Genomic DNA, 13847 nt, shown 5'->3' on the forward strand with positions numbered 1-13847 from the left:
TTTTTTTTTTTTTTTTTCATTCTCGAGGATCATTCATTGTTACGTATCGGTACTTTTTTTTTTTTTAGAACCTACAGTACTTAGTACAGTGCATGGGATGAAAAGATGAAAGAAGATATTTGTTGTCATTAGATTTGAACTTCTGTAGATTTTAATTTTCAGGAAATATGTATGAAGGAAGGTTGTTCCAGAAAATGGCAGTTGAATGAATAAATGAGGAAGAAGAAAAGTTGGTTCTGTGAGTTTGAAGTTGGACAGTAAAAGGATGTTCACTGGTTGCATCACATGTTCGGACTGCTTTAAAAGAGAGAGAGTGGGAATTATAGAAGCCAATTCAGAAGAACAGCTCCCATGGAAGTATCCATCGATAGAAAAGACATGTGGCAGAAACAGAACGTCTAAGAGACAGAGTGGAGAGACTCTGTTAGAAATGAGTATTAATTAACCTAACTGCCCTCTTTTGAATGGAATCTAGAAGCCTGCGAAAGGTTTTGGGGACACTGCTCCAGATGTGGGAACAATATTCCATGGTAGGGCAGATTTGCAATTTGTACAGAGTGAACAGCTGTTTGGAAGAAAAGTAACGCCAAGAGCGAAAGAGAAAACCAAGTTTTTTAGATGCAGAGGAAGCAATATTTGTAATAGGCTTGTGCCAAGAGAGATTAGAAGTCCGGGATAATCCCCAAGATCCTGACTAGAAATCGGAGTGTCATCGAAGATAAGCATAGGAGCAGAAGAATCCATTTTGCAAGATATAAGACAGGACTGAGTTTTAGAAGGATTGAAATAAAGTTTTCTTTGCCCACTGGAGAATTCCTGGAGATCAGCATTTAAGGATTTGGCAGTGGATACTCCTGTTTCAGCAGGGAGGGCAGGGTTTCTCAAACTGGAAGGTGAAAAGTAATGTGCTATCACCAGCAAAACTATGGATAGGATTTCCAGCCAATGGAAGAAGGTCATTAATATACAAGATGAAAAGAGTGGGAGAAAGAACTGAACCTTGGGGGGACACCAGCATTAGTGGAGAAGTAAGAAGACAGAGAGCTGTCTACCATCACCCACAGTGAGCAGTCAGAGAGAAAACTGGATACCCAATTACAAAGCTCAGAAACCATAGGATGGAAGCTTATTTAGAAGATGCCAAACAAAATCAAAAGTCTTTGAAATGTCAAGAGCAATGGCTTGATTTTCACCAAAAACTTTTCCATTGAATTTGTCCATAGATGTGCATCTTCTTCTTCTTCTTCAAGAGGAGTGTTTCCATTTATAATAGGTTTCCTCAGCCTACAGATTATTTTTTGGTAGGAATTTTTTCCCGCCATAAAGTGCAGTTCAAGGTGTCTTGGTCAGTTAAACCTCGAGCTGTCATGCACTCCCATTCTCCATCCTTCTATGTCCTCCTAGGTCTTCCTCTTCTCCTTCTTCCAGGAGGAATCCATTCCAGGATAGCCTTTGGATATTTGGTTTCTTGCATCCATTTTACATGTCCATACCATGTGAAATGCTTTTCTTTGATAGTGTCAATATTCTTTTTCACTTCCATTTTCTCTCTTATGTCTTCATTCCATTTTCTGTCTCTTCTAGAAGTTCTTGCACAGATGTACATAAACCAGAATATCACCAGTGCAACGACACTGACAGAATCCATGCTGGAAATCGTTGACCAGATGAAAAGATTTCCAGATAGTTTAAGAGTTGGCATTTAATTTATTTCTCCATTACTCTGGAAAGAGTAGAAGTAATCGCAATAGGATGATAATTGGATGAAAGGGATTTGTCACCCTTTTTAGGAACTGGCTGGATATGAGCAAATTTCCAAGCAGAAGCAAAAACACCTTTGAAATAAGAAAGTGAAGCAAGATAACACGGGTCTTGAGAACAAGTGGAGAAATACCATCTGGACTTGGAGTTTCGTAGCATCAGATTAATCAAAATCCTTTTGACAGAAAACCACAACATTCATTGAATGGAGTGTACTGGGAACGGTTTGAGGTGATTTACCAAGATCATCAATACATGAGTTGGAAGAAAAATAGGTTGCTAGCAGGTCAGCTTTATCTTTGGCTGATGTGGTAATAGAACCATCTGGTTTTGACAGAGGCGGGAACAGAGATGGGCAAAAATTGCAGCCAATAGCTTTGGAAAGACCAGAATGCTCAGCTACCATTTGGACAAGAAGCAAGTTTTCTACTCTTAGCCTGTTCAAAATCTAGTTTGGACTAATTAATAACTGCTTTACAAAGTATTAATAATACTTAATAATTTTTATTATGCAATGTTGCTTACAAAATCGTAATGCTGGAAATATTTTATAATGAAAATTCAGTACTTTTATACGATTTCAGAGAATATATGCTTAGGGGTTCGCGAGTCAAAAAAGGTTGGGAACCGCTGATCTAGAAGATTCCACTATTGTAGCTGCGAGGCCAAAAGCTCTGCCTTATTCTTCAGCAGTTCGAGATCCTTGATGAGGTCATCAAGCTCACTTTCTGTGATCTTGTGGTTCAGAAAAATAAAGGTTTGGACAAAATGGTGGATCCCTTGACATAGACAGTTGCTGTACTTCTCATGTATATCAAGTTGATGTTCATCAGTGTCTTCATCTTCATCAGAGTGCAGCAAAATGTCGGAACACGTTTTCTTCACGACCAAGTGGATCACAGGAGTTTACAGCATTTGACAACAGTGTTATCATTAATGGTCGGGTGGTTCAAGAATAGGTAGTACTTCACCGTGATGCACAGTACAAATTGTAGACAGTATATTTGGGTATGTCACTGTCCACCTTTTCTTCATTGTCATTCCTTTTATAGGAGGCACCACACACAAGTAACGGTCTGTGACACGATTTGTTGGCTCCCTCTGTACCATGGGCACTGCGAAAGGCATGAAACGTCCCTTTCGATTCACCCACACATTGAGTTTTGATGAACAGGTAGTGCAGCACATGTGTGGAGCCCAGTTCTTATCCTGATCACCTACTTTACACACAAAGTACAAGAAGTAGGCCTTTTTTATGGCTCAAGTTAAGGAATGCTTTCTTGAAGCTAATGTGACTTCTCCACACACGTAACAGAAGCCATTCCAGACTATTCGCACAATTATGGGGCATATTAATCTTACATGACACAAATACTGCACACAAAGTAGGAATCTCACAGAGAACAACCGTTAACTGAGAACAAATCACTCAGTACTTAGCCATATTTGAGGATTACTGCAAAAGAGTTGAAGACACATTTGAGGCGACAACAACTTATCACATGATGCTGAGCAATGCGACAGTTGCCGATCACGTGAATAGAGCGTGGTGGTGCTGAAACTGTGGTATTGCCATGCATTTTGCCAAGAGCCATAGTTGATAATGTAGAATAACTTGCTAATATGAGAACCCAACAGTAATTCTAAAACAAGAGCCAATTAACAAATTTTAATGATTTTTGTGTTCAGCAGCATAAAATTAGTCATGATTTGGTATTTTCATAACATTTACATGTTGACCAGCGTTATTTTCATATTATTTCATATTTAGCTGTAAGTATCACAAATTTAATACCCTTTTTTTTCTTTCTCCCATTAGATGTCACTAGTTTAAGTTATATATTTCAAGGTTTTTCGCACCTTTTGATTATACTAAGTTGTTTTCTTGTTCACATTCTCCTTCCATATGAATTAGTGGTCTCTGTTTTCATTATGATGTCACTAATTTAAGCTATATAATTCAAAGTTTCTAAGTTAGAGTTATCTTTCGCACCTTTTGATTATAGTAAGTTCTTTTCTTGCTCATCTTCCATATGAATTAACGATCTCTGTTGTCAACTACATGCCATCTACATAAATCATCCCTCCTTTTTTCTACACCTGCTTATTTCAGTTTCCATTAATTTTTAACCAAAAATTTTTATTTATTTAAGTATTTACATGTATTTTTCACTAAATATAATTTTTACCAATATTTTTACTAAATTTCATTTTCTACTTATGCCTTGTCTGTATCTTTATTAGCATATATTTTTTTACGTCAGAAATAGAGAAACATTATTGCCGTTTCTACTTGCAATCTTGGTGGTTAACACCCGAAAAAGATACCAGAGTTGTGAGTTATACAGCAATGTTCTTTCTTGATTCTTTTAATTCTGTATATATAAATTTATTTTCCCTTCCATTCTATTTTTCTCTCTTCTACCTATAAACTATTTATACTCTTCTTTTTATCATTTATTATTTTCTTATTACTTTACACACACACACACACACACACACACACACACACACACACACACACACACACACACACACACACACACACACACACACACACACATTTTTGTGTTTGTGTGTGTGTTAACAGTTTTAATATTCTCTAAAAAATACTTAGAGAATATTAAAACTGTTAACACAGAAAGTAATGTAATAAACAAAAATAATGCCACTGTTATTTGGTTGAACACTGCATCTACCTATGACATGAGTGTTTTTAAATATCCATAAAAATTAACTCTATTCTTAACTCAGTAAGTTTATTTCTTTGTTAGCTTAAAGTGATGTCACTACATTATCCCAAATAACAATATAGGGTTTTACAAGGTTTTTTTTAGTACAAATAATACAAAATACAAGATAGATCTGCATGGCTGATGAAAAAACTTTGGTGCACCATGTCACCAAAGAAATAAAATTGGATTTCATAATGTGGAGCATGCTGGCCCATCAAAACATAAAAGAAACTACAGTCAAAAATTATAACAAACATTCACTACTCTGCAGCATCATTTAAATTTTACATTTTTATTCTCATCCTCAAAAAATACTGTATGGTTCCTATGATTCCGTCATCTATACATTCTTTATAGATGATGGAATCATGGGGTATTCATGTACATCTACCTCACACTAGGAGCCTACAAGTAACACAGTACATTTAACACTAAACCACTAAAACCAAAATAAACTTAAATCAGCTAGCAATACAAAATCCATGATTTCCAACTGTAAATCCTCTTAAAAATAATTTGCATGAAGTATGAGCAATCATTATCAGTTTATATGGCATTTGTTTCTGATAATGTATAGTACAGAAATTCAACCAATTTTTTTCACAACAAATTTCACTAGGTTTCATTTCCATTATAACTAGTCCATGCATATTTGGGAAATGAAGCTCTGTCATATTTAGAATAATTTCCTCAGTAGTTGCAGATATGTGGCTTTTTAAGAGGGTTTTGAGTTTGATAAAAAAAAAAAAAAAAAAAAAAAATTCATATCATAAGGAAACTCTTGTATGGAAAGTGCTGCATGTGCAGGGACAGTACTATGATGAAATTCCCCAAAGCCCACTTTTCTGATCATTTTCTTCAAACAGCATTGTACAATCACCATAGAATTGTTTTATAGTATTCCTGGTTCATTGTTTAACCATGCAGGATAAATTCATAATGAACTTGTCCCTCTGAGTCAAAAAATACAATACGCACAATCTTGACATTTGATCGAGACTGTCTTTCTTTTTTTAGCTTGTATAAGACAGTCTTCCACTGAGAAGACTTTTGTTTCTGGGTCATAACCTCCATACACCAACGATTAACCACAAGTAATAATGGGGAAAAAAAAAAACAAAAAAACAACAACTGGAATAGGACCAGGATATGTCTGCCAGCAGCTAAAGCTAATGATGTTGTAGAGCAGCCATCATCTTTTTAAGGGCACAAAAGTTGGCATTCTTGAACATGTTGGTATTAATAATATCAAGAGTAGGAGATTTGAGGAATTATTAACAAGTATAAGGCAATATTGAGAAAATGTCGTGAGTTAAGATTAAAATTGAAAGTGTCTGCAATTCTGCCCAGATACAATAGGAGGGAGTATATGAAGAAAGCCTTGTCAATCAATTCAGTCCTAGAAAGACTATGCAAAGCTCATGGAGTAGAATGTTTCTCAGTGTGGTTGGTGCTTGTTAACAGGAGCGACTGTTATTGTTAACTGTTTTTACAGGAACTGGACATACTTCAATAGAAGAGGTGCAAGAATATTTGCTGATGATATTGAAGCAGCATTACATGGGTTGTAAAACTGCTAGCTAAGGAGGATACACAGATTAATAGATTAACAGTAGTTGCAGGCAGAAGTGTAAGTGACTCTTGCATGGCTTCTACTGGAACACACAGCAGCCTGGAAAGCAAGGTGTTGGGGATTTCAAGGTCTGCTGGTGGTTTCCATGGAACAAGCAAATACACGGGGCCTTGTTAGGGTTTCTAAGAGGAAAAATAAGTGCATGTATACTTGTGTGAACACTAGTGCTGGAGCACAGTAAATAAATTTGATGAATATGAACTACTCGTCAAGTCATCAATTCGAATATGGGGAATACTATGTGTACAGAAAGGAGAGAAGAATAGGAGGTGAGGAGGGTATATGCTGTTAATTAAGATACACACCTTGTGTGGGAACATTTTCAAATCCAAGTGAAACAGTATACAGAATGCCCAGATAATCCAAGTTCATGAGCTACCTTTCTGCTGGCTTTTCTGGACTACACTATATTGCAACTTGGAGAGCTTCAATATTTTCTAGAGGATTAATACCAGCTGCATGAGGTTGTTTTCATTCTTTTACACAACCTTTCTCTTCAAACTACTGGAATAAATAAAGTATTATGCTTCTTATAAGTACCTAATGAGTATTAAAAAAAAGTCCAAAATCTTCTCTGCACAGTAATTGCATTCTTTGTTTTGGGAAAACAAAAAAAGCACATATTTATTCTTTTGTAAGGTGCAACTTCTCTGTCACTTTGCTTACTGACGGGAGCTTGTTGGATTCAAAAGCATGTAAAGTGCTGTTCTGCAGCCACCAATTTTAAACAAACTGAACATCTAAGTTTCAGTTGATGATATAAATGTGTCAACATTTCATGTTCCATACTGTACACACTCCTCAGGTCTCATGTATGGAAAATGTACATATGCATATATGTAAATACTCTAGAAAAGGTTAAATTTCTTATAATTATAACTCACCTTTTCAATTCATAGCAGAGAATATACACACAGAATTTTATCTAACAACATTTCTTTAATTATTCTATCTTCAAGTATTTCCCATTTTAGATGAGTTTACTGATAAAGTGTGGTAAGAAATAATTATACAAGACAAAGATATATTGTTGAATATATAAGATCATTTTAAAAAATTAATAGTGGCTAATACATTTTAAAAGAGAAGATTCTTTTTACAGACAGTGTCCTGTAATATTTCTATAATTCTGTAATTTTTTTGCTATATATATAAGCTAAATTAAAATAGGATATTGCCAGTAACATGGCAAACCAGTAGAGTGAAAATGAACTGAACCAAATAAAATAACAATAACAGAAAAATATAAGGGAGGGGGTAAAGAAAAAAAGGGTAGTGTTGAAGCAACGTTCCTAAAATAATTTAGAAATTAAGCCAATTAAAAGAAATTTAGTGGCGCCCCATAGTAAGCACCCATTTCCGAATTATGTGAAATCTCACTAAGGTGGAAACGTAAACTAACAACATTACATGACCAAATAAACTGAAAATTAATAAACGAAAATAGACTGACCATTATACCGCCAATGCAATAGATTTGCATAGAGGTGGCCCTTATGCAGCAAAAAAATAATAAAACAGAAAGCCTAGTACTCGCATGGCCAAACCACACCACTGACAAAACAATAGTTGAACTGAAAATATATAGAAACAAATAAGGCTATAGATGGCGATACGAACGCAGAGCTAGCACATCTTCATGCTACCCCCATTTAAATATGATCAAATTAATCCAAAAATTAAATAGAGAAATAAAAATTACTGAAATATATATTAAAATAAATAGCATGGACTTGTTTAGCATTCGAAATGCAGTGATTCCCTGACTATTATTGGCCTCGTGGTTCTCGGTCGAGATGGGGCATAATGATCAGTCTATTTTATTTTATTAATTTTCAGTTTATTTGGTCATGTAATGTTGTTAGCTTTCGTTTCCACCTTAGTGAGATTTCACATAATTCGGAAACAGGTGCTTACTAGGGGGCACCGCTAAATTTCTTTTAATTGGCTTAATTTCTAAATTATTTTAGGAACGTTGCTTTAACACTACCCTTTTCTTCTTTACCTCCCCCCCTTATATTTTTCTGTTATTGTTATTTTATTTGGTTCAGTTCATTTTCACTCTACTGGTTTGCCATGCTACTGGCAATATGCTATTTTAATTTAGCTTATTATAAGCAACATGTAATGGATTGTGCTTTTCTGCTGCCACTGATGTTAGCTTTTCTATTATTTTTTCTTATTTATTTTAATATATATTTCAGTAATTTTTATTTCTCTATTTAATTTTTGGATTAATTTGATTATATATATAAGTGTGTGTGTGTGTGTGTGTGTGCATAAACACACACTCAGTGATCGATGAATTATGACCACCTACCTAATACCATGTTGGGCCACCATTCGCACGGATAACAGCCACTATTCACTTAGGCATTGACTCCACTAGATGCCTGAGGACATCTGCAGCCATGCTGTCTGCAATGCTTTCCACAATATCAGAATAGATGATGGTTGCCTGTCTGTAGCCTTACTTCCCATTCCAAAACACCCCCACAGGTATTCAAATTGATTGAGGTCAGGAGAATTTGGTTAATCAAGATGGGTAACATCTTCACTGTGGTCTTCGAACCACTCATGCACAGTATGAGTCAGATGACACTGTCTTGCTTTAATGCACTAGGATCTTCCATTTATATTGGAAGATCCTGTTTGTGTCCAGGTAAAAATGCAGTATGGCAGGATGCACATGGTCTCCTAATAGCTACCGGTAGACCTCATCAGTGAAATGCTGGTCCACACACACCAAGGGTTCTAGTTCTTGCCAGCAAAACATGACTTACATCAAGCAACCACTGTCACCTGCCTGGATAGTGGGCACCATGCACAATAGGTCCAAGGACTCATGTTGCTTGTGCCACACATGAAAGTGCCTGTCAGCATGTTGCACCAGATATATGGACTCATCTGGCCAGCACATTCATTGTCAGTCATCCAGTGTCCAACCAGCAGCATGTTGTTAACACTACAACATTCACCATTGACAATGATCAGCAGTGAGGAGAGGGGGATGTCTTGCATCATATGCTGCAGAACCTTGTGCATCTGAGTGTGTGGCACATCATTTGGGATATTGTCCTTGCATTCCCCACATTATATTGCAATGTCAACGGTCACACAGTGACCTGCCACTGAGCCTGTACAATGTGCTGCACCGTTCACTCGCCAGAGCATCCCCCTTGCATAACCCTTTGCAGTTCTGTCAGCAGGAGGTGGCTTTATCCGTTCAACACCATTCTCTGTACACCTTAACTACAGTGGGCCATGAGCAACTGACAAGATATGCAGTTTCTGATATGGCAGCACCTGACGCACAAGCTCTCACAATCCATACCCTTTTGAAACTCATCGGTATCTTTAGTACAACCATAACTGCTAATTTATCACTTTAACTTTCAAGACCAGATGCAAATTACCACTGCTCTAGCATATAAAACCATTCAGCATTTTATACTGAGCTATGTGGCACAGTCCACTATGGATGGGGTGGTCACAATACAGTGATCACTGAGTGTATATTATTTTATATAATTTGTTTCCATAATTTTTTATGTAATATTTATACTTACCAAGCACTATACCAGCTAATGCTCCAGCTTTTTGAATATTTCGAGCCTAGAAAACAAATATTATCATTCATTATAATGGACAACAAATAGCTTTCTACATATATTTATAGGCTTCCATAATGCATATGATATGTACTACTAAAGCTGAACATGCACTTACCAGTCACATATAATTTTTAAACTTAAATCATTTACATAACATGAAGGTTAGTTTCAGAAAATCATCGATTACAATTTTTTTCCAATTTCTTAGCTCTTGAATATCCATTATTGGCTTGTTCATTGTTTGTTCCTTGGTGCACAGACTACTTTGGTGATGCATACCAGTTCATATGGTATTAAAAGTGATCTTTATTGTGTATTATATCTGTACATGCATGTTCGCAAGCTGATATCCATGATATGCAGATTGAAAAATCCAGAACAAATCAAAGGGAAACTCTCTTCACCTGAGATAACTACATACCTTAAGCCATTACTGACATTGGATTGTGATGATTCAACTTGTTGCAATGATGCTCAAGATCCAAATTTTGTGACAATGAAAGCTTTATATTTGTTGCCTTCAAATCAGTTGTTTTGCAATACCTGTTATCCAACCAACACAGAACACTGTTAATATTGGATGCATATTACATAAAACACTAACTAATGGTTTTGCTATTCAAGAGCTTCTGTTTCAACACAATGGCAAACTGCCAGCTATGGTGTATTGTGTTTTGAAACAGAAGAGCCTCATTTAGAGAATTCATACAAAGCAAAGTGCAGATATTATAAAAGATAAAAGAATATAAGGATAACAGGAAATATTCTGTGAATAAAAGGATAAGTGGAATAAGACCAGGGTATGTCTGCCAGAAATAAAAATTAAGGATGTTGTAGACTCATCATTTGCTGATACTATCGAAGCAGTGCTGGGTGGATTGGAAAACTGATAGATTGGAGGGGGCAAAAATACAGGCTAACAGTTTAACAGAAGAATCCTGGAAAATAAGATATGGAAGATCACAAAGATTTCCATTTCCATTTCCTTCCTAAAATGAGGCTTGCAGGCAATCCTCATGGATATATGGGATATGTTAGGGGTTACTAAGATCAAATATAGATGCACATATGCATGCTTGTACACTAATGCTAGGAGTGCAGTAAACAAGTTTGAAGAATCTAAAGTATTATTTAAGTCACATAGTGCAGATATTGTAATGATATCAGAAACATGGCACCACTCAGATAGCAGATACAGAATTTGAATATACCGAGTACAATGGGTAGACAAAGAACAGATAGGACAGGAATAGGGGGGGGGGGGGTCATGTTCTTGGTCAAAAGGACACATAAATCTAAGGTAGTGAATCCAGCTGACATGGATGGCCAGTGTTATAGGCCAAATGACCGTGCTGAGTATAGTTAGTTATTGTTATTGTTAGTTATTTGGTTTTTAGGAGCATTAGCAACTAAGGCCATATTGCTCCGGGATATGCGGTGGTCATTCCCTTACCTTTCCGCATTCTCCGTATTTGGTGGTGACGGGCTCGAACCCCGGTCTAATCAAGAAGCGTGTGCTACGCACTGCTGCTCCTTCCCACCTGGCTACGGAGGCGTCCCCCTGAGTATAGTGAAAACCTACACAGACAGATAGAATGGGCCACTAAATCAGAATATTATAATGGGGGTTTTAACTTTCCATATATTGACTGGAACTTATGAGTTGGCCATTCACACAATAACAACTTTTCTGCATTTATTCGATGGCTGTTTTCTACACCAGCAGATTAGAAAGGTACTCTTGATCTGATTATCAGCAGTGACTCTTCATGCATTATTCTTAATGCATGAAGAGTTACTGCTGATAATCAGATCAAGATAAAGAAACCATTAGGTAGCAGCGATCACACTGTACTGATGTGGGATTTATTTAAATATATAATTACTGTCAAATGTAAATGGAGGGTGATTTCGCTTTCACAAAGGCATATTACAATGGTCTTGGATAGTATGTAAATTTTTTTTTTTCAGTAAGACCAACTTTAACATTAGCATTAGCATTCTTGCATACGATGCAAGAAAGTAAGTTTTTGCAGCATCAGCCAGGGGAAAAAAAACCCTCCCATTTCACTCCTCCATTCGTTCCAAATGCCTGTCCAGCTCAGTCTTAAATTTATTTAGGCTATTAGCTTCCACAACAAAAGATGGAAACCTGTTCCACCAATCAACTACCAGCTGGCTAAGGCAAATTTCTGCACATCTATTCTACAACTATCTTTCCTCAATTTGAAACTGTGCCTACTCAGGTTCTTAGTCTGAGCAAGAGGAAGAATCCCATCAACATTCAGCTTGCTCACCCCATTCAAGGCCTTACTCTCACCTCAATTAGATCACCTCACAGGTGCCTACTCTCCAGGCACTGCAATTTGCAGAACTTAAGCCTTTCTTGGTAAGAGCACCCCTTTGTTCCCCTCACCAATCTTGTTGCCCTTCTTTGTTCTTGTTCTAGCAACTCTACATCCTTCCTAAAATGAGGCCTCCAGACCTGTACACAGTACTCTAGGTGTGGCCTGACCATTGCCTTGTATAATGGGATAATCAAAATTCCTATACATCATTGACAAGACTCCATGATCTGCCCTGGCAGCCTGTCTGCACTACTCAGCAAACTTCATATTTGACTGCACAATTACCCCCAGGTCTTTTTCACTTTCCATTTCCTTGAGTGTAGTACCACACAGTTGGTACGTTTCTTCAATATCTTTGGTTATTGCTACCCATATGCAGTACTTTGCATTTGTCAATGTTAAACTTCAGTTGCCACTTCTCAGCCCATTTTCCCCAACTTATCTAGATCCAGTTGGAGTAGCATATTGTCTTTACTGTCGTTAACAACCCTGCCAACCTTTGTATCATCTGCAAAGATATTTGCAACTTATGTGTTACCAACTGAAAATTCTAAATGGAAAGTATTCAGGGAAGTAAGAACAGATGGTACTAGGCATTTTAAAGCAACTGACAGATAGTATCCAAAGTTTAGACCTAAATGGACAGGAATTATAAATTATCAAGAGACTCAAAATCCTACAGTAAGTATAAACTAGTCTGCAATCAAGTCACTAAGAGAGTTAGGCAATGTAAAACAGACTGAGAATTTTTTGGCTAAGAATGCAAAGAAAAAATCTTTCTTTCTTTATGTTAACACTAGAAGTAAAGGGATGAATCATATTGATCCACATATAAACGACAATCTATTTGTGATCCTGTTGAGGTTGCTGACAAAGTAAAGTAATCTGCATCTACATTCATGTGTGAAGAATTATTTAGGTATAGGAATATCAGATGTACACCAAGTTACAGCTGGGAGCTAAATTATTCTGTGATAACTGAGAAGTGGAAGAGAAATTTTGGAATTTAAAAGTAAACAAGACATCTGAGGATGACAGAATCTACCCAATTATATTAAAGGAAGCAGCAAAAGAGGTAAGCAAACCCTTGGCCATAATTATGAAAGCATCCTTGCATTCAGAGGAGTTCCCTACAGCTTGAAGGTGTGCAAACATCTCCCCTATTCATAAAGGGGGCAAAGAAAGTAATTACAGACTTGTAAGCTTGACATCTGTTCTAGGGAAAACAATGCAGTCAGTCAGCGGTTAAAGAAGTAATGCAGGATCATCTTGGGAATGACATTATATGGCAATTCCATCACAGATTTGTTAAGGATAGCTCTTGTCTAACCAATCTTATTGGCTACTATGATTGTAGTAACAAAGGATCCGCATGCAAAAAATAAGTTTGACAACACATACTTAGATGTCAGTAAAACATTTGACACTGCTCAACATGAAAGACTGCTATACAAATTAGAGCAGTGTAATATTAGAGACAAGTTAATAATATGCATAAACAGATGGTTGAGTGGAAGATAGAGAGCGGTTCTAACTTAATACTGCTCTTCTTGGACTAATGTTATTAGTAGAGTCCTTCAGGGATCAGTGTTGGGCTCCTTATTTTCAATATTTATTAATGATATTGATGAAGGCATATCAAGCTTTTTGTCTTAAATTCTCAGATAATACAAAGATTGGCAGGATGGTTAATGACACAAATCTACTATGTATTACAAGATCTAGGAAAAACGGATAAATGCAAGGTACTGCATAT

At 36.5% G+C, this 13847-nt stretch overlaps 1 protein-coding gene across 1 annotated transcript in view; it reads right to left on the reverse strand.

The window, feature by feature from the left end:
- Positions 1-13847, reverse strand: part of LOC150087952 (ER degradation-enhancing alpha-mannosidase-like protein 3) — a 247990-nt gene that overhangs the window by 14117 nt on the left and 220026 nt on the right. The window contains exon 20 of the mRNA XM_090369977.1: positions 9699-9744. Within this exon, the coding sequence (XP_090226103.1) occupies positions 9699-9744 (46 nt within the window). The remainder of the gene's footprint in view (positions 1-9698; positions 9745-13847) is intronic.

Source organism: Mastigoproctus giganteus, chromosome 3 (genome assembly GCF_048544385.1).
Source record: "Mastigoproctus giganteus isolate SK-2022 chromosome 3, ASM4854438v1, whole genome shotgun sequence".
Lineage (NCBI taxonomy): Eukaryota > Metazoa > Arthropoda > Arachnida > Uropygi > Thelyphonidae > Mastigoproctus > Mastigoproctus giganteus.